Source organism: Zonotrichia leucophrys, chromosome 13 (assembly GCF_028769735.1).
Source record: "Zonotrichia leucophrys gambelii isolate GWCS_2022_RI chromosome 13, RI_Zleu_2.0, whole genome shotgun sequence".
Classification (NCBI taxonomy): Eukaryota; Metazoa; Chordata; class Aves; order Passeriformes; family Passerellidae; genus Zonotrichia; species Zonotrichia leucophrys.
In genome coordinates, this window is record NC_088183.1 from 3,228,622 (window position 1) to 3,248,498 (window position 19,877).

At 68.8% G+C, this 19,877-nt stretch overlaps 2 protein-coding genes across 8 annotated transcripts; one reads left to right on the forward strand and one right to left on the reverse strand.

The window, feature by feature from the left end:
- Window positions 1–1,294: 1,294 nt before the first annotated feature.
- On the forward strand, window positions 1,295–6,063 carry PRR7 (proline rich 7, synaptic). Of its 6 annotated transcripts, none has more exons than XM_064724960.1 (3): window positions 1,300–1,603; window positions 4,652–5,300; window positions 5,430–6,063. In XM_064724960.1, the coding sequence occupies exons 2-3, from the start codon at window positions 4,997–4,999 to the stop codon at window positions 5,816–5,818; spliced, it is 693 nt and encodes a 230-aa protein (XP_064581030.1). In that variant the 5' UTR covers window positions 1,300–1,603; window positions 4,652–4,996; the 3' UTR covers window positions 5,819–6,063. The 6 variants fall into 6 exon arrangements, with proteins under 6 accessions (XP_064581027.1, XP_064581030.1, XP_064581028.1 ...); XM_064724955.1 differs by lacking the exon at window positions 1,300–1,603 and adding an exon at window positions 1,665–2,940 and having other exon boundaries at window positions 5,092–5,300; window positions 5,403–6,063; XM_064724956.1 differs by lacking the exon at window positions 1,300–1,603 and adding an exon at window positions 1,665–2,940 and having other exon boundaries at window positions 5,092–5,300.
- Window positions 6,064–6,467: 404 nt separating this feature from the next.
- DBN1 (drebrin 1) lies at window positions 6,468–17,967 on the reverse strand. Of its 2 annotated transcripts, XM_064724950.1 has the most exons (15): window positions 17,790–17,965; window positions 13,660–13,715; window positions 13,447–13,559; window positions 13,190–13,264; window positions 12,967–13,113; window positions 12,731–12,808; window positions 12,504–12,655; window positions 11,977–12,040; window positions 11,803–11,862; window positions 11,530–11,644; window positions 10,212–10,349; window positions 8,987–9,109; window positions 7,197–7,789; window positions 7,010–7,112; window positions 6,468–6,927 (listed from the first exon to the last, which is right to left on the reverse strand). In XM_064724950.1, the coding sequence occupies exons 1-15, from the start codon at window positions 17,873–17,875 to the stop codon at window positions 6,857–6,859; spliced, it is 1,974 nt and encodes a 657-aa protein (XP_064581020.1). In that variant the 5' UTR covers window positions 17,876–17,965; the 3' UTR covers window positions 6,468–6,856. The 2 variants fall into 2 exon arrangements, with proteins under 2 accessions (XP_064581020.1, XP_064581021.1); XM_064724951.1 differs by lacking the exon at window positions 10,212–10,349 and having other exon boundaries at window positions 17,790–17,967.
- Between the last annotated feature and the right edge of the window lie 1,910 nt (window positions 17,968–19,877).

Here is a 19,877-nt window from a genome sequence, read left to right on the forward strand (position 1 = left end):
ATCTGCTGTGCCTTGTATTGCTCTCATGTCATGGGGGGCTGCTCTGGGCTATACAGGGTTGGTGGCTCTAAGAAGGGGAATGGGGACCTTGTTCCTGGGCTGCCATGGGCTCTGCTGGTTCCTGTCCTGCAGGGAAGGGCTGGAGTTGCTCTCCAGGGCAAAAAGGCTGATGCTGGCTGAGCCCTGAGTCGCACAGAAGACCCTCAGTGTCTTTGCTGCATATTTTGAATCAGTGTCAGGGCACGACAGGCATGAGGCCTTGTGCTGTTGGGATGCTGTGGTCCCCTCTGGGACATGTCCATCCCCAGCACAGCCCCTCCTGGGCTGTGCCAGGTGTGCTGTGGGGCCAGCACAGAGTCCTGCTGCCCTCTGGTCATGCTGAATTACTGCTTCAGGGGGGCCACCATGAATGGGAGCGCAGTGCTGCTCCTTAGCCCAAGGAACAGCCCCTCCAAGGGGAGACCGTGCCTGGTGACACGGAGTGAGGGTCACAACCATCACCAAGGGTGCGGCAGTCAAAGGGGGCAGCCTGGTGGGGGACACGGGGTGGGTTTGGGGTCCGGGGCTGGTGGCAGCGGTGACAGCCTCGTGCGCAGCGCGGGGGGGCCGCACGCAGCTGCACCGGGATGAGAATAGCAAGTGAGGCTGGGTAACCAGGGAACAGTTGCCATGGGAGCGGGCCGAGGAGGAGTTCTCACACTCGGAGGGGGCATCTTGGGGTAAAATCCAGGCATTTGCTGCAGCCGTGGAAGGAAGGAAGGAAGGAAGGCAGGCAGGGGGATGGGACTGCTTGGGCACTGCTGTTCCCAGCACACCAGGCAGGATGCTGGTGCTGCCCTCCTGGCACTGCCTGGGTCATGGCACCCTGGCACCAAGGTCCTGTGGCCACCAGCGTGTTCGTGTGCCTGTCACATGTTCAGGGTGGCTCTGGGGCAGAGCTGGGGTGTGAACAGAGCCGTGGCGAGCCCTGAGCAGGGCAGGGAAGTGGCTCTGCCTTTTTCCACCTGCCCAGTGGTGCTCCAGCACTTGGGGGGTGTCTCATCCCCATCCCTGTCCTTGATGGGGGTAGCAGCACGCAGGTGAGGGGATTCTGGTGTGTGTCCAGAGCTGGAGTGGGTGCATCTGGACCCTGTGGACACAGGAGAGCTGTGGGGTCCTGAGCAGTGCCCTGTACTGTGGGGCTGTGGCAGCAGCTCCGCTCACCATTTTCAGGGGTGAAGGATGCTCTCAGCTGTTGCCTGGGCAACGGCTCCTCCTCCAGCCCACCATGTGGCTCGGGGAGCGCTCCCCCGCCTGCCTCCCCCCGCTGCCGAGGGGAGAAGGGGAAGGGGAAGGCAGCTCCCGGCCCCCGGCGCTGGCGGGGCCGGAGGCCCGGCTCCCTTCGCCCGCCCCTGCCCTGCCCTGAGGATGCCCGTGGGCCCCGCCGTGCCCCCCGTCCCTGCGGTCCCCATGCCTGAAGGGACCACCCCGCCCCCCCCGCATGGCCGCAGCCCCCTGCCTGCCCTGGGTGCTGCTGGGGCACCCGCACAAGCACCGAGCCGGCAGAGCCCGGCTGCCGTGGCCGCGCTGTGAGGTCGGATCGCAGGAGCTGAGTTCCAGCAAGGTGAGTCGGGGCCAGAGCCGAGGGGGCCGGGGGACGCTGCGGCCCTGCTGCGGGCGGGGCGCTCGGGCCGGGCCGGACACCGGAGCCGCCGTGCCCAGCTGCGGTGGGAGAGGGCTGACAGCGCCCGGAGTGCCCGGGTCACCCCTGGCCCGGATGGAGGAAATCCTTGCGGGCGGCCCCCGGCGGAACAATGCGCCGTGTGTGCCGCCGCAGCGGGCGCCTGCCACCCTGCCCACGGGAGGAAACGGCGCCGGGGTCACGGCCTGCAGGGGCACCCACACCCATGGCCCACCCGCAGCTGGCACATCTCCCCCAAAACCGCTCTGCCTCGCTCCTGGCACGGCCCCAGGGCACAGCGAAGGGACGGCGGGACTCGACCCCGAGCTCGGTGCAGCCCGAAGGAGCCAGAGCGGTGTCCCATGGGGGCCACGACCACCGGCCGCAGTTACAGCAGAGAAGAGCTGTGACAACCACCCGATGGCAGTGCCTGGGGGAGCCCTAGCTCAGGGACAATTGCCCGGGCCAGGCTGGCGAGGGGTCTACCTGGGTGTATGGCACCCAAGGGTGCGGGGTGACCCCAGGACACCCAGCGCCATTTCTGTCCCTCGCTGTTCTGGGGCCAAGCTGGCACCGCTGCCCTGCAGAGCCCCGAGTGTCACTGCAGTGCCCAGCTGGGCTGTGCAGGGGCTGTTCAGCTCTTGCCAGCGGCCGTGCTGCCGTCCCCTGCCTGTGGCCCTGCTGTGCTGGCCGTCACCCCGGGAGCACGCCGCTGTCACCCCCTGAGGAGGCTGGGGATGGCACTGCGGAAACGGGTGGCAGCACCCACAGGGCAGCTCTAGGGCGGGTGCAGGGCCACCGACCGTGGGATCCCGTGGCACCACCCCAGCGGGCATGGCAGGGTCCTCACCCCGCCCGGACCGGGAGCCGCTGCCCGGGAATCCCCGGCCCCCACCGGTGGGGCTCCCGCGGCCACCCCCGGGGATGCCCCGGCCCTCTCGCCACCGGCATCCCGCCGCCGTTCCCCCGGGGCCGGAGCGGGGGATTCCCTCGGCAGTACCGGAGCCCAGCCGGTGGCCACCGAGCGGCGGCGGGTCCCGGGGCGGGGGGTGCGGGGAGCCCGCGGATCCCTCCCCGAGCCGAGGGCGGGGCGGAGCGGCGGGGCGGGAGCCCGGGCGGGCGGGGCGGCGCGCGGCGGCGGCGCGGGAGCGCTCACCGGAGACAAAGGCAGCGCCGGGAGGCGGCGGCGGCGCCGCGCACCGGGCGCGCACCGGGCCCCCTCCCCCGCCGCCCGATGGAGCCGCCGCCCGCCGCCTGAGCCACGTGCGCCGCCGCCGCCGGTAACGGGAGCCGCGGAGGGAGCGGGCGCGGCGCCTCCGCCTGTTGCGCGGTGCGGGGGCAGCGGGGCCGGGGCGGGGGCGCGCGGGGCCGTCGCCACCGGGGGCCGCGGCGGGGGCGCGCGGCGCGTACCGGGGCGCGCATCTCCGGTCCGGCCCCGGCGGGCGCGCGCCCCGGGGGAGGAGGAGGACGATGAGGATGAGGAAGGGGTGCCGCGCCCGGCGCGGGGAGCGGGGAGGTTCCCCGCCGGGGTGTCACCCTCTCGGCGGAGCCAGCGGGCAGCGATGCGGCGCGGACAGCGGGGCCCAGGCCGCGGCCGGGGGCAGCGGGGCGGCCCGGGGCTACCGGCGGGGCCCGGCTCGGCGGCCGCTCCGCTCTCCGCCCGGCGTGAGTGTCTCCAGCCCGGCTCCGCTCCTCCCCCAGCCCGCACGTCCTCGGCAGCCCCGCTCCCCCCGCACGCCCCAGCTGCGAACGCCCCCGGTCCGCGGCGCCGCCAGCCCGCCCTGCACCGCTTCCCGGTGTTCCCCCGGCCGTCATCCCGGGGCTCGACCCGCGGCCCTTCCCGCACGGTACCTCTCCTCCCCGGGGATGCCCGGGCTGCCGGCGCGGAGCCTGTTGCAGCCGGTGTGGCGAGCGCTGCCCGAGTCGAGCTGGCCCCAGCCAGGGCACCCCCTCCCCACAGCCCCACATCCCGGCGCTGCCTCAGCCCACGCGTTTGTCTGCGTGATGGAGCAGCCCCCGCTGCCCGCCGGAGCGCGGTCAGGGTCCCCGGCTCCTTCCTTCCCCATCGTTTCTTCCTTCCGCCGGGCTCGGCCCTCCGGCCCCGCCGGCACCCTCAGCCCCGGTGGCCCTGCCGTGATCCCTGGCCGGCAGTGCGGCCCTGCAGGGTGATTGATGGATGGAGCTGCCCGCGCCCCTTCGCCCTGCTCCGAGGGAGCGGTGCTGTCACCGAGATCACCCAGCCCTGGAGGCTGCTCCAGGCTCACCCTCCTCCCTGCTGCCGAGCCCGTTTTCTCCCACACCCCGATAATGAGAATCCTGACGGGCGCTTACGTGCCTGCCTGCGAGCACCCATGGGTGCTGCTCGCCGCTCACTGAGACCTGCCCCTGGCCAACACCCTTGACATTTGATGCTTGGCTGGATGTGAGCAAGCCGTCACCCTGCCTAAAGGGCAAAGGTGATGGTTCCCATCGCCACCACGCCTGGCCCTGCATTGCTGTGTTGGGGTGCCACCATCCCCCGTGGCTGCGAGGCCAGCGATGGCTTCGGTGCACGTGTTCCTGCCAGCGCCACGTGCCGCAGGCACCCGGCACCTCTGCTCGTCCCTCCTGCTCCTCAGGGCACCCCGCTTTGTGCCAGCACAGGGATGAGATGCCTGAGCTCAGCAGCAATCTAGGGTGCACCGGGTGGGCAGGAGAAGGGGATCCATGGTGGCCCCCCTGAAGCAGTAATTCACCCGTGATCTTCAGATCATGATCTTCAGATGATGCTGTGCTACCTCAGCATCCGTCTCCCACCCCAGGGTGCCCGGCACTGCCGTGGGCGATTCTGGGGGTTTGCATCCATGGGGGTGATGGATGGCGGGGGGTGCACGGGGTGCCAGGCACGGTTCCCCCTGGCTGCGGGCGCTGCGGCGCATGTGGAGCGAGTCACCATGGGAACAGGGCGTCCACGTTTCCGTGTCGCTCACGCTCGCGTCTGTCTCGTTGCAGGGCCCCCACCCCGGCGGTCCCCCCCCAGCGATGGGCAGCGGGACCCCGGCAGCCCCGTCCCCCCGCCGCCCGCCCCGCCGGCCCCCCGCCCCGCCGCCCGCCCGGCGCACCCAGGCCTGACCCGCCCGCTCCGGCCCCCCCAGCTCCATGGCGAGGACGGACCCCTGACGGCAGGCTCGCCCGCGGGCCACAGGAGACGGCGCCGGGCACGGCCCGGGGAGATGCCCTCGGCGGCCCTGACAGCATCGGGTCCTCCCTGACCCTGCCGCCGCCCTGAGCATCCCGTCCCCCATCCCGAGGGCAGGGAGAGAGGCGGGGGCCTTCCCCCCGGGGCCGGCTGCCAAGATGGTGATGTCCCAGGGCACCTACACCTTCCTCACCTGCTTCGCGGGCTTCTGGCTCATCTGGGGCCTCATCGTGCTGCTGTGCTGCTTCTGCAGCTACCTGCGGCGGCGGGTGAAGCGGCAGCAGGAGGAGCGGCTGCGGGAGCAGAGCCTGCGCGCGCTGGAGATGGAGCCGCTGCACTACGAGGGTTACGGGGGCAGCCCCCCCGGCATCGCCATTCCCCACCGCCTCCGCCTCGAGCCCCACCATCACCATCACCACCCCCACCACATCCCGCCCCCCCGGCCCTGGAGCTGCCGGCACGGTAAGGAGCAGGGAGGGGCTCTCGCATCCCCGGAGCACGGGCCTCCCCCGGTGTTGGGGGGGATACGACGCGAGAGCCGGGGCGCAGCGCTGACGGCAGCAGGGGTCCGGGGGGGGCTTTGCCTTGCAGAGTCAGACCTGTCAAAGCCGCCGTGCTATGAGGAGGCGCTGCTGATGGCGGAGCCCCCCCCGCCATACAGCGAGGTGCTGATGGACACGCGGGGGCTCTACCGCAAAATCAACGCCCCTTTCCTGAGCCATGAGCGGCTGGAGAAGCAGGAGCAGCCTCCCAGCTACAAACCCCTTTTCCTGGACGCCGGCTACGGGTCAGCGCTGCACCTGCCCCGCTCGGCCAGCCCCGGCCCTGCCTGCCCGGACCTCTACCTGCAGCAGGAGTGCTCCCCACGCATGTTTCCCAGCTGGACGGACTCGGAGCTCAGCAGCAGGGACACCTACGAGACGGGACCCTGGCACCTGCCGGTCTCCATGCCCCTCTTCGGCAGGACTACCGCTGTCTAACGGCGGCCGCGGGGGACGCCCGGACCTTGCCGTGCGCCTGGGGGGCGGGGGGGGTCTCGGTTGCTCGTGTCACCCCAGGGACACCCGCCCCGGCGCGGGCCATCGCCGCCGGCGCGGAAGGGGCTGGTTCCCCGTCTGGCCCCCGCCGGCCCCCCCATGGCCGGGGGAGCTGGGGACCCGGACTCTGCTCTTGTTTCTTAAATTTTTTGTTTGTTACAGTTTGAGAATAAAAGTTTGTGGCTCGGGTTTGCCTCCTGGCGGGCTGGCATGGTGGGACCGCCCCCTCCCCAAGGCAGCCGTAGCCCCCCCGCCCCCCAGCCCCAGCCCCATTCCCAGCCCTCCGTGCCGCCCCAGCAGGCTGCAGCCCCCGTGGGAGACGCTTTATTTATTAACAGACATGAGCACACCGCCGGTACAGAACTTGTGCTTTCCAAAAAGTTTCCGGGGGGAATGGGGGGAGAGGGGCCAAGCAGGGGCCAAGCAGGGGAGGACGGGGCTCCCAGCAAAGAAGGAGTGGGGAAGGGGTAAAAGCCCCCACATCAGCTCCCTGCCGGGGTTTGGGGTGGGGGGGGACGCCGCTGGCCGCAGCCTTGCCTCGCTCGGGTCACTTTATTGCCATATTCATTTATTATTATTATTATTATTATTATTTCTTTTTTTTTTTTTTCCTTGAACTCGTGCAAAGTACTGGGGGGGCTCCCGGGGGGGGGCACGAAGAGAACGAGGACCCTGTCCCACAGCCGGGCAGGGGATGCGAGCGTGTGTCGTCCCCCCCAAAAGGGGCGCTGGGGGGGTATCGGGGAGGGGCTGCTAAGGGAGGGCTGGGGGGCTGACACGGCTCCTACCGACAACTTAAAAAAGAGAGGAGGACAAGGGGGGGCTGTAAAAGGCGCCCCGGGGCGGGGCTGCAGCGGGGCGGCCGCCACCTGGAGGCCTCATCCTGCGGGGCCCCGAGGGGTGAGGGGGGCCCGGCCCCCGGCTGCAGCCCCCCCGTGCCCCGCCGGGCCGGGCTGCCCGTGCCGGCAGCGGGGCCCCGCCTTACAGGGCCCCCCCAAAGCTCTCCTCCTCCTCGGGCAGAGGGTCCGCGTCCCAGCACGTGATGTCGATCTCTGCAGGACAGCGAGAGGGGTCAGCACGGCTCGGGGTGCCCCAGAGAGGGACAGGCGCCCCCTCCTCACTGCCCTCACTCACCTGGGGGCTTGTTGTAGAAGACGGGCTGGGGGGCTTTGGCCGACAGCTCCTCGGTGGGGGGCACCTCCTCCTCCTGGGACTGGCTGAAGTAGCCCTCGCTGGCCTGGGGGTGTGTGGGGGGGGCAGGTTGTCAGGACCCCCCCAGCCCCCCATCACCCCCTGAGCTCTCCCCACAAGTGATGCTCACCTGCTCCCCACGGCCCGGGGTCCCATCCTTGGGGGCCATCTCCCCATTGGTGATGGGGGGCGTCTCTCGGCCCGGGGTGTCCTCTTGGGTGTCTTCCTGGGGCGTGTGCTGGCAGCCCAGATCCTGGGACTGGGGGTCCCCCTCGCCAGCTGCCTCTTCCTCATCCTCCTCCTCCTCCTGCTCCGCGTCGCAGAAGGTGGCAGGGGGCTCGGGCAACTCGTCCAGGCTCAGCAGGGCCCCCTCCTCGGGCAGCATGGCCGGGGGTGTCTCGGGGACGGGGGCAGCAGGCAGGGGCCAGGCAGCTGGGGGAGCCACCCCGTCGCTGTCGCTCTGCCACAGGTCGATGAGGCTCTCGGGGTTGGGGGCTTCGGGGGCTTCCCCAGTTTGGGGCTCGTCAGCCACGGGTGGCAGGGAGGGCTCGGTGGGCTCCAGGGTCACCAGGTCCCCCAGGGCATCACCCCCCTCTGTCCACACTGGCCTGGGGCTGGGCTCGTCCCCGGGGGGCTCGGTGGCCTTGTCCTCGGGCCCCGGGAAGGGCCAGTGCTGCTCGGGCGTGGCGGGCCCGGGCTCCTGTGCGCTGGGGCTGGGGGACTCTGCAAGGAGGGGACACGAGTCAGTGGGGACAGACAACCTCGTCCAGGGCTGGGGGTCACCCGGGGACAGGGATGCAGCTCAGAAGGATTTGGAGTCCTTTGGACTGGGCACAGTATGGGAAATGCTGCAGGGATGGGTGGGGGTGGCTGGGCAGGGAGGGGATTGTGGCATGCACTGGGGAGTGAGGGGACATGGGGAGGGACAAGGTGGTCCCCTGGGCAGTGGTAGGGACACAGAAAGGGCTTTGAGGGAACGGGAAGATGCAGAAGGGAAAGCTGAGATGCACCAGCGGATGCCAAAGGGCCAGTGGGGACGCAGCAGGGACACACAGCGACAGCAGCAGAGCTGGCTGAGGTTTCCTGGGTACGCAATGGGGCAGAGGGGACATCCAGAGGGATTGAGCAGCCCTGGAAAGGGCGTAGGGCAGGATGGCGCAGATTGGGCAGCATCGCCCTGGAGAGACAGCAGGGCTGCACTGGGGGGTGCAGCAGGGAGGGCTGGCATGTACAGAGCAGGGAAATGCACCGGGGGTGGGGGATGCATGGTGTGGGGTGCAGCAGAGATGCACTGGTGTTAGAGAATGCACTGGAGGCGGTGGGGATACAGCAATGACGGTGGGGCTGCACTGGGGGACGCAGCAGGGATGGCGGGGATGAGCTGGGGACGCAGCAGAGGCAGGCAGGACGTGCCGAGGGAGGCAGATGGGGCAGCACAGATGTACCGAGCCATGCAAGCTGAGTGGCTGCAGCAGAGCCAAGGGGGCTGCAGCAGGGATGTGCTGTGGGACACGGCAGGGGCAGGCGGGATGTGCTGAGGGATGTGGGTGGGACAGCATGGATGCACTGAGCCATGGATGCACCGAGCCATAGATGGACCAAGCCAGGGATGCACCAAGCCATGGATGCACCGAGCCATGGATGCATGGAGCCAAGGATGCACCAAGCCAGGGATGCACCAAGCCATGGATGCACCGAGCCAGGGATGCACCAAGCCAGGGATGCACCAAGCCATGGATGCATGGAGCCAGGGATGCACCGAGCCAGGGATGCACCAAGCCATGGATGCACCAAGCCATGCAAGCGCAGCTGGCGGGGCTGCAGCAGAGCCCGGGGGGCTGCAGTGGGGCTGCTCCCGGCAGCCCGGGCAGGGGGGCAGTGCCAGCCCCGGGCAGGGGGCAGTGCCAGCCCTGCGCCCACCTTTGGGCGTTGCCGGCGTCGGTTCCGCGGGTGCGCGGGGCCCCGAGGGCGAGGCGGCCGGGCTGGGCTCGCAGGGGCTGCAGCCCGCGGCCGAGGCCTTGCGGAAGGCGTCCGACTGGCTGCCTGCAGACAAGGAGATGGGCTGGCGTGGGGGTCTGCCCGCACTGAGGGGGAACCAGAGCCCCAGCGCTGCTCCTGCCCCACACCGACCCAGCTGTGCGCTGCAGAGGGCACGTCACTGTGCACATCGCTGTGTACCTGCCACCACCTCGTCCCCTCTGCGTGGTGGGGTGGAGGCTCCCGTGGGAGCAGCAAGCACTGTGTCCCCTACAGGTGTCCCCACCACCCCCATGAGTTTCAGCCCCCCCATCTGCTGGGCAAGGGGACAGGCAGCCCCACACCTGCCGTGCTGCACACCGGCTCTGCCCACGCGTCACTCAGCTGCGCCCTGGCACAGCCTTTGTGGGCACAGCTCTGTGCCCTGTCAGCTGTGCCTGTGGGGGCACAGCCCTGCAACCACCTGGCCCCTTCTGACCCATTGGCACAGCCCCACACATTTCAGGGCTCAGCCTTTTCCATTCCACTCTGTTTTGTGGACAGTTTTGCAGGCACAGCTGTTCCATGCCCTTCTGCCCCACTGGCACAGCCTCACATGATCCTGGACACTGCCTTTTCCACACTGCCTAATGCTGCCCCACGGGCACAGACCTGCATGGTGCAGGGCAGCAGAGGTGTCCCTCTCCCTTCTGCCCCATCAGCACGCGATTCTGGCACAGCATTTTGCACGCTGCCTGACCCTGCCCCATGGGCACTGCATGATCCAGGGCACAGCTGTCCTATCCACTGCTGCCACATGGGCAGAGCTGCCCTATGCCCACTCTACCCCATGGGCACAGTGTCTCCCATCCCAGTGTGGACCATCACCTCCCCAGGCACAGCTCTACGCTGTCAGCATCTGCCCCATGGGCACAGCCTGCCCTATGTCCCCCCTCCCAGGGGCACAGGGACCAGCATGGGCCAGTCCCGGCAGGGGCAGAGTCCCCTCGGGGTGCCCATTCCCCTCGGGGTGCCCGTTCCCCTCGGGGTGCCCGTTCCCCTGGGGTGCCCGTTCCCCTGGGGTGCCCGTGCTGCCTCCGCTGCCGCTCCGGTGTGCCGTGGGGTGCGTGGGCTGTGGGGCCCCCGGCTCGACCCCCGGAGCTGCGCCCGGGAGCTCCCAGCTACCTACATGGGAAGAAAGAGGAGAGATTTGGAGTGCGGTGGCAGGAGATATAGGGGAAGGGGGTCCGTGGGGGGGAGGAGGAGGAGGAGGAGGAAGATGGTGGCCCACTGTCAGCTGTCTTTATGAAAGGACAGTGCAGACGACCTGTGAGAGAGAGACAGACAGACAGACGGACGGAGAAAGAGAGAGAGAGAGAGAGCAGAGAGATGGGTCAGTCCCTGCTCAGCGCGGTCATGGCGGGGCTGGAGCACCAGGGCACCGGGATGGGAGCACAGCAGGGTGGAAGGCAGCATGGTGGGAGAATGGCAGGACAAGAGGATGGAAAGGCAGCAGGACAGAAGGACGTGAGGCAGCACTGCCTGGCCAGGTGGGGAGAGAGGCCAGGACACGGCTGTGGGACCAACTATCTGCTCAGCCACAGCACAGCCCCACAGCGTGAACCTGTGCACAACCACGGCACGGCCAGAACACACAGACCACAGCACGACCCACAGCACATCCCCATGGCACAGCCCCACAGCACTGCCCTGAGGCACAGCACCATGGCACAGCACCATGGCACAACCCACAGCACATCCCCACGGCACAGCCCATGGCACAGCCCATGGCACAGCACACAAGAACACACGGCACAGGCTCCCTCCCAGCACAGCTCACGGCACAGCCCCCCAGCACAGCACGGCCCCATGGCTGGAGGCACCCCCAGGACACACAGTCCTTCCCTGGATTCACAAAAGGAGCACTGGATCCCAGCACTGGATCCCACACTGTGGGGCAGCCCAGCTGCTCCATGGGGCTCTCCTTGCCAGCAGCCAGCATGCTGAGTTCCCCACATGTGCCTCACTCTCTCCTGCCCCTTTTGGCTGTCACCATGGGATGTATTCCCAAGCCATCCCCAGACCTCCAGTTGCCCACCCATACGCACCAACCATGTTTCCAGCTTGGCAGTGAGCACAGTGCTGTGACAGGTGAGTGGACAACACCCAGCAGGGAGCAGGGTGAGCCCTGTTTTGCTGAAGACAAACCTGACATCCAGCCCCTGACAAGCTGCCCCAGCTGCAGGGGCCACGTGAGGTGCAGTGGCAGTGGCGGTGATGGTGGCAGTGATGGTGGCACAGCAGAGCAGGATGTCCCCTGCCATCCTCGTACCCTTGGCACCCAGAACCACGGTGCCAGTGATGGCAGAGGGTACATCCCCTCCCCACATTGCATCCCTGGTCTTTCCATATCCCACTGCAATCCTTTGAGCTGTGGCAGTGCACTCACCTGTGCCCTGGTGTCCTGGTGCCCACCCCTGTGCCCACAGCCCCCCAGAGCCCCTCACCTGTCCTGTGGCTGCCTGGTGACACAGCATCACTGCTGCCCGATGCCACCCGCTCCTGCTGCTTGAAGAACTCCCGGGGGTTGTCAGGCCGCTGGGCGATGATGGCAGCAGCCTCCTGTGGGGACAGGGGAGGCTGAGCCCCACTGCCCCAGGGCTGTGGGGCTGTGGGACCACTCTCCATGCATCCCACAGCTTCATTTATTCCCATCTAGCTGTGGGCACTGCTGGACGGGGAGGGAGGACAGCACTGGCCATGGCCATCACCACGCTCACCTCCACCTCTGACTCCGATTTCCGAAACTGCTGCCTGTCGTCCTCGTCTTGCTGGTCCCCCTGGGAAGAGACGCAGCATCACCTCCCAGCCCAGGCACCCAGCTGGGGAAAGCCCTTCCCTGGGGTAATGCCAGTGGCAGCCCTGCCCCTGATCCTGGCACCAGTGGCACTCACAAAGATGGACTGCTCCTTCAGGCGCTGCCGGGCCTCCTCCGCCTCCAAGCTCTGCTGCTTCCTCCTGCAACAGGGAAATGGGAGAGGCGCTGGGTATCGGCTCCTGCCAGCCCCTGCCCCAGCCCCAGCCTGTGAGGGACACCCATGTGCCCACCCAGCCACTCACAGCACATTGGCAGCCATCCTGTGCCCACATCCCACCTGATCCCAGGTGTGTATCCACCCCATACCCACATCCCACCCAACCCCAGCCATGCAGCCATCCCGTACCACATCCCACCTGACCCCAGATGTGCATCCATCCCGTACCACATCCCACACGATCCCAGGTGTGCAGCCATCTCATACCCACATCCCATCCCACCTCAGCTGTGCAGCCACCCCATACCCACATCCCACCCAACCCCAGCCATGCCATACCCACATCCCACCTGATCCCAGGTGTGCATCCATCCTGTGCCCACATCCCACCTGACCCCAGCCATTCATCCACCCCGTACCCACATCCCGCCCGCCCCCAGCCGTGCCTGTGCTCCTCGATCTGCTCCTCGCGCTCCCGGTAGCGCCGTTCCCGCTCCTCCTGCTCCAGCCGCTCCTGCTCCATCCGCTCCTGCTCGAACCGCAGCCGGGCATCCAGGGCCTTTTTCCTCTCTTCCTCCTTACGCAATTCCTCCTCTTTCTGGTGTGGGGGATCAATGAGGGGGCTGCCCATTAGCAGCTCACCCTTCTCCCTGGGGTGTCCCTCCGTACCCACCTTTGCCTGCTCCCAGAACTGCTCCCGGTTGAGCCGCTTCATCTCCACGGTGGCGTCGGTTTTCTGGTAAGTGGTGCCCTGGATGGAGGAGAGGCGAGGGGATGGAGGGGCTGGGATCAGCGATGGGGATAACAGTAAGGGGCACAGGGGGTGAGGGGCTGTGGCACACAGGAGCCCTGGGCAGGAGGGACGCCCCAGCCCCAGCAGCATCCCCAGCGCTGCCGCGGGGACGTTACCACGGGCTCGGCGTTCTCGTCCTCGCGCAGCCGCAGGCGGTGCAGCACCGGGCTGGAGACGCGGGCCAGCCCGTTGGAGAGGCGCTGCCCGATGGCCCCGGGGTCAATGTCCTCCACGCTGCTGGCATTGACGATGACATCGACACCCTGGGGAGTGCAAGCAGCCATCAGGGGTCAGCATCAGTGCCCTGGCAACATCTCCCCCCTCCCCAGCGTCACCCACCTGGAAGAACTCGGCGATCTTGGCTACGTGGCTGGCACAGGCGCATTTGCGGGCGTCCGGCACGTCCTCACCCACCTGTGGCAGCCAGGGAGGGACTGAGCTGAGAGGGGCAGCAGGGTGACCGCCCCCCCACTGACCTCAGCAGGGCAGCAGGACTGTGGGGCACCCACAGCCCCTGGGCACTGCCAGCTCCCTCACACCCAGCCATGTCCCTGTGGGCATAGCACAGCCCCCCTCAGCAGGGCCCCCAGACTCACCCAGTTAACGAGGACATATTTGGGGAGCACGGCCTGCGGGTCCTTGACGCTGCAGAAGCCATACATCACCTTCTGGATCTCAAAGTGGCCAGAAAGCTCCAGCAAACCTCCACCTGGCACAGCACCATCAGCCCACGTGCACCCAGCACCAGGAACAGGTGACAGGGAAAACACCAGCACAGGTGAGCTGGCAGAGGGGACAGAGGACCTTACCTCCTGATGCTGCCAGCTTCAGGTCATCAGAGCCATCCTCGTATGTGTAGAGGGCCCTGGGGAGACACCATGGGTGAGCCAAAGCCAGGAGGAGTGTGGGGCAGCCCCCAACCTCCCCATCCTGCTTACACTGAGGTCAGGGCATGTCCTGGGGTCTGGCTGCTTGTCCCAAAACTAACATACAGCCACAGCAACCCTTGTCGATCATCAGCACCAAGAGCCAGACTGCCAGGCAAGGCAGACAGGATGTGGGGCAGGGCCTATTCCCCAGCCCTTGGTGGCAGCTGTGGGGAAGGGTCTCAGATTTGGGGACAGAATAGTCACTTGGGCACAGGGACACACCGACTGCTGTGCTGCAAGCCAACACAGTCCCACAGCAACTTGCTCACCCATCCCTGTCCCCTCACGACCCTTCCAGCTACTGACCAGGTTTGGGGACAACCCTGTGCCCCAGTAAGGACCCGGGCCCACTCACGTGCCCGGCTGCGTGAGCCACCAGCCCAGCAGGCACCAGGCTGGGGGAGGACGCCGGAGCACCAGCAGCAGCAAATCAATGAGCCGCCAGAGTGTGATGGGGCCGTCATGGAGACTGTTCCTTGGAAACCATTCCCAGCTGATGGGAAACCCCCTGTCGCTCCCACCGTGCCCTGGCCAGCCCCTCTGGGGGCTCCGCGGGGACCCCCAGCAGCCAGCACCTCCCCAGAGGCACACAGCCAGCCACGGAGGGGGGACCACGCATGCCAAATTGGTCCAGGGCGGGTGGGCGAGGGGATGGATGTCGCTAGGCAACCAGCATCCTCCATCACCATGGCAACCCCCCCATCCCAGCTGGGATGCAGCTCGCCCCGATGACGAGGTGATTAGTGGAGGGGAGCGGGGGAGGCAGGCAGGCAGCGGGGACCTGCGGGGCCTGGCAGGCGCCCAACCCTGCCCGCCACCGTCACGCGCTGCGCCCGGAGCGCCGGGGCCGCCCGTGCTGGATCCCCACGGCCCCGCTCGCCGCGGGTGGGCGGCTCTGCCCAGCAGCTCTCGGCTGCTGCTGCCCGCACGGCGCTTCCCAGAGCCCCAAATCCCCGCTGAGCCGAGCAAAGCCCTCCTCGCTCCAGCCTGCAGCTTCAATCCACAGCCTGGGGAACGGGAATTGAGGGTCCCTGCGGGCAGAGCCGCCCCCCTATAACAGGGCCTGGCTGGAGCTAAAAAGCAAAGGGAAGGCAGGCAGGTGCCTAAGAGAGAGAGGGCCTCCCTCTGCCTCCCCGAGCCCCTGGCAGGGAGCCGCAGATAATTGCACCAACAAGATTGACTTTAATCCGCACATCCCGATCCCGCTAATCGGCCGCCCCAGCCGGCGCCAGCTTCCAGGCCTGGAACAGCTGCAAAGTGCTGTCTGAGACGTCTGTGACAGGGAAGGGTGGCAAATGCAGCCCCTGAGCTCCCCGGAATGGGGGAGGACGGCAACAGTTTGGGGGACCCAGGGCAGCGAGCTGGGAGCTGGAAGGGTGGGATGCAGCTGGCAGCAGGCAGGAGAAAAGAAGTAGGGCAGAGCCACAGCACCAGTGCCTGGGGAGTCCTGTGGGTGCTGGGGGCACCCACTGCCTGCTTTTCCTCCCCAGAACACGGCCATGCCCAGTGGTAGCTGGCCACAAGGCTGCTGCCAGCTGCTCCCAGGGCAGATGGGGCTTGCTGTGGACGCAGCTCAGCAGCACAGCCTGACTCCATGCCAGGATGGAGGTTTCCATTCCAGGAGACAGGGAAGCCGTGCTGGGGCCAGCAGCGTCCCCAGGGGTGCCCCCAGGGACCCAGAGCCCAACAGCAGCACCACAGCCCCCGGCAGTGGGGTCCAGCTGTGTCACAGCGGGTGCTGTCAGCATCACGCACTGCTTACCTCACTTCCATGGGCTTTAATCCCTCCACCCAACCCATTCAGCCCTTTCCCACCCCCGGGCTCCAGGTATGTGGGTCACCCGTGGGTGGAGATGCCCCGTGCAGCCCGGGGGGGGCTCCCTGCAGCCGGGGGGCTCCACTGAGGATCCCTCATCACCCCAACCACAGAGAGCTCAGCCCAGTGCCCTGGCATGGCCCCGCTGCTCACCGGAGCAGGCGGAGCAGCATCCCCGGGTGCCAGAGCGGGGCTCCCGCGGCAGCCCACCCCCCGTGCCAGGCCAGGGAGGGGTCACATCGCCCCAGCCTCCCGCCCCAGCCCCGGCACATGTGTTTCCAATGTGGCTGGGAGCTCCAGGGAGTCGGCGTGCTCAGAAAGCAGCACCAAATTCCTTTCCGATCGAGTAATGGGCCCCAGCAGCCTTCGCGGGGCCGGGCAGGGGGAGGGGATGCTCGGACCCTCCAGGACCGGGCTGGAGCAGGGGAAATCCCTGACTAAACAGAGGGATCCCGTCCGGACATGAGCGCGGCATTCCCCGGTTCCGGCCCAGGGCCAGGCTCTGGCACATTGTCCTCTCTGGGTCGGCCAGGCCGGGCCCTCCTCCCCATGGCACTGTCCCCATCACCTTGCAGCCCCAGCAGCATCACCCCTCATCCCGCACCCCGCAGCGGGGATGCTGCTCCCGCAGGCACTGAGTGCCAGGCGCTCGGGTGACAATGGAGCACCGGCTGGGCACGATGGAGGCAGCTGGGGACGATGGAGCAAAATCAGCCCCACGGGTGGGATTGGCAGGGGATCGCTGCCCGGCCGGGATCAGCGTTGGAGGTGTGTGTGGGGGAGCCGCCACCGGCACTCGCCTTCCCGGGAACCGATTCTGCTGCTCTCAGCAGCTTTGGCAGGGACGGCTCCTTTGCAGCGGATGCCGGGAAGCGAGATGTACCCGGGGCTGACAGCTGCCGCCTGGCCGGCAGCGCACACGGCGCCTGCCCACAGCGCCCCTGGGCTGACAGCGGGACTGTGGGGCCCTCTGGAGACCCCAGGGACTGGCGGGGACCTGCACCTGCCCAGGCCCACACAGCCCTGTCCTGAGAGCAGGGACCTGGTTAGAGATAGACGCGTGACGGGCTGGGCTGTGGGTGCAGCCCAGCTGGGAGGTGGGAGTCCCCGGATGGGTGGTGGGTGTATCCCGGAGGGGCGGCGGATGGCCCTGGCTGGGTGGTGGGCGCACAGAGCTCCCCTCCGTCCGCCCCCCACCAAAAGCATCATGCACAGCATGCACCCGGCACTGCCCAGCGCCCCGGCTGAGCCCAGCGCGATGCGCCCCGGCGCGCCGGCAGCGTTCCCACCCAGCACAGAGGCGCCCTGGAGGGCAGGGAGGGGATGGCGGGGCAGATGGTCCCCGCCAGCCTCCGGCACCCGGCTGGGCTGGGAGAGGCGGCTGGGCTGGCAGCGGGTGATGCTCCCTGCAGCGGGCCCGGATCCGGCCGGCCTCGACACCGGGTGCCCCGCAGCGGGGCGCGGGCAGCGCGAGAAGCCGGGGGTCCCAGCGGGGAGCCCCGCCTCCCTCCCCGGCTCAACAGCAACCCCGTCCCGGCCTGGCAATCCCGGGCCGACACCACGACCCCTCGGGATGTGGCAGCCCCGGAGCTCGGGGGAATCGGAGGGTAGCGGGAGCGGCGGGAGATGCTCGGTGCCCCCGCGGCTTCAGGCCTCGCTCCACCGGGCAGCGGGACCGCCCGCTGCCGGGGTACCGGCGGAGCCGGTCGGGAGCAGCACCGGCCGGGAGCGGGGCCGTGCTGCGGGGCCCCGATCCCCTCCCCATCCCCCGTTCCCCGGACGCCCCTGCCCGCGGCTCCTGCTCCAGACAATGGCGAGGAACCGGTGCCGGGCCCAGCAACGGGGAGCCCCACGGGGCCCTCCCCGCCGTGCGCGAATTCCCCCGCTCCCCGCTCTCGCTGCCCGGCTGGGGTCGGACCGGGCCGTGCCGGGAGTCCCGGCGCTCGCACGTGCCGGCCCGGCGCAGACAAAGCGGGGACCGCGCCCCGGCCCGGTGCGGCGGGCAGGTGCGGGCACCGGGGGCGGCGAGCCGGGCACACCCCCCGCCGCCGCGCCCGCCTTTGTGTGCCGGGGCTCCCGGGGACGGCGGGGGGCGCAGCTCGGGGCGCGGCCGGTGTTACCGGGCGGCTCCGTGCACAAAGGGCGGCGGCGGCGGCGGGGACAAAGGGGCGGCGGCGGCGGCGGGCGCGCTCACCAGTCGGTGGGGCTGTCCTCGCCGATCACGTCCTGGTAGGAGGCGAGCAGCTCCAGGCGGTGCGCCGCGAAGCCGACGCCAGCCATGGCGGGGCCGGGATGCTGCCGGGGGACCGGAGGGACCGGCCGCCTGCCCGCCTCCGAGACACTGCCGCAGCGGCCGGGCGGAGGGGCGAGCGGCGGGGAGGCTCCGCCCGCCGCCGCGCCCGGTCCTAGCGCCGCGAACGGCGGCCCCCCTCCCCTCCCCTCCGCCCCCCCGCCCGGCCCCCGCCCCCGCCGCGCCCCCGGGGCGCCCCCAGGGCATCCCGCCGGCCGCGCCGCCCGGGCCGGGCCGGGACCCCGGGGGTGCGGGCAGCATCACCCCCGCCCCGCCGCCCCCGCGCACGGCTCGCCCCCGGGATCCCGCAGCCCGGGCTCCGCTCTGCCCCCGCAGCACAGCGCCCCGGGCCAGCCCCCGCCCCAGGGACACCGAACCCCGGCTCGGCTCCTCCCGGGAACCTGCACGCCGGGGGATTTCGCATCCCGGGCTCTCCTCCGCCCTGGGGACCCCGCATCCTGTGCTGCCCCTCCTGGGAACTTGCACTCTGGAGACCTCTCCTGCTGGGTGGTCCTCTCCATTCCCATATTCTCCCCTCTCCCATGTCCTCTGCACCCAGAGGACGTGGCACACCTGGCTTCTGCGCCCTCCGCTGCCCCACCGAGCCCCCGCGTCCAAGGTTTCCTCTCCAAGGACACGGCACTTCAGGTTTTGCCCTACACACCCAGCCATGCCCTCGCTGCTTGCACAAGGGGTCAGTGGACAGAGCCTCTGTGGGGCCTCTTTGCTGCCCATCTGCTCCTCTATCCCCACCACTCCCAAGCCCCCCGGTCTTTTCAGAGCACCTTTTCCAGGAGGTTTTGTCTCAGTGTGAACCCACAGCTGGTTTTGCACTGACCCGCGCAGGGCTCTGCAGGGGCTCCCAGCCGGGTCCTGCAGCGATTCCCTGTCCCCAGCACTGTCCCCAGCCCGGACCAGCACCGCGCTGGAGGGGTCTCTGTGCCAGAGCAGCAATGGAGAGCGCTCCGGGCCTGATTCCTGCAGGATGGGGATGGATGTTGGTGGAGTGGCCCGTCCCAAGACAAGCCCTTCAGGCCCCTGGATGACCCCAGAGGGACACGGGACAGGGAGCCGCGGGCCCTGGCGGTGCCGCCCGCTCCCCCCACGCCCTCCTTACACCAGCATTTCCGAGCGAGGCCGGAGCCGGAGCCGCCCTAAGAGGCTCTGAGAGTTTGGGAGCAGCTGTGGAGCAGCTGCCGGGGCCAGCGCGGGGGCTGGGGCCGCGGCAGGCGCCCCACAAGCGGCTCAGATGGCTTTGGGGGTGGATGTGGTGGGACCCTGCTCGGGGATGTGGTGGGAGCTCCGAGCCTACCGCCGCCAGGCTTTGTTCTCGGAGCAGCGAGGCTGCAGCCCCTCCCCAGGCTCCACCTCCGCAGCCCACCCGAGACCCTCCTTCCGCTGCCTGAGCACAAGCTCCTCACATGGTGCGCAGAGCTGGTGGGCAAGAGATGCCCTTGGCAAGGCTCAGAGGCACCTTGGGTGGTAGAGCCATTGTCAGGATGGCCCAGAGGCAACAGGGAGCCAAGCAGAGCCAAGAGCACAGCCCTTGCAGCGGCACAGGGGGATGCTTGGCTCTCCCAGGGCAGAGGCAAGTTGGCTGCAGCACCCTGGCCCTGCTGGACACCCCGGGGCTGATCTGGCAGAACCTGTTCCCAGAGCAGGCTCCGTCCCGCACCACTGCCTGCCCCTGCCCCTTTCCCACCCTCCACTCACAGATGGCTGTCCAGCCAAGCGAGGGTTGGTTCAGGGGCTGCCCACATGGAGCCACAGCCACCTCACCTTCCCCTGTGCTTCCTCTGACCTTGGCTGCCCAGCTGGGACTCACACGGGGCACTGAGCCCTGCTCCTGCCAGCCCTGCCAGGCAGGCACCAGCTGTTTCTGTCCCTTGCTGCACCTGTGTCCTGCTGCTTCTCAGCGTGACCAGCCCACTGCTCTCCTGTGCCCCAGCCTGAGCGCCTGGCCCAGCCCCAGCCTGTCTTTATCCCTCGACT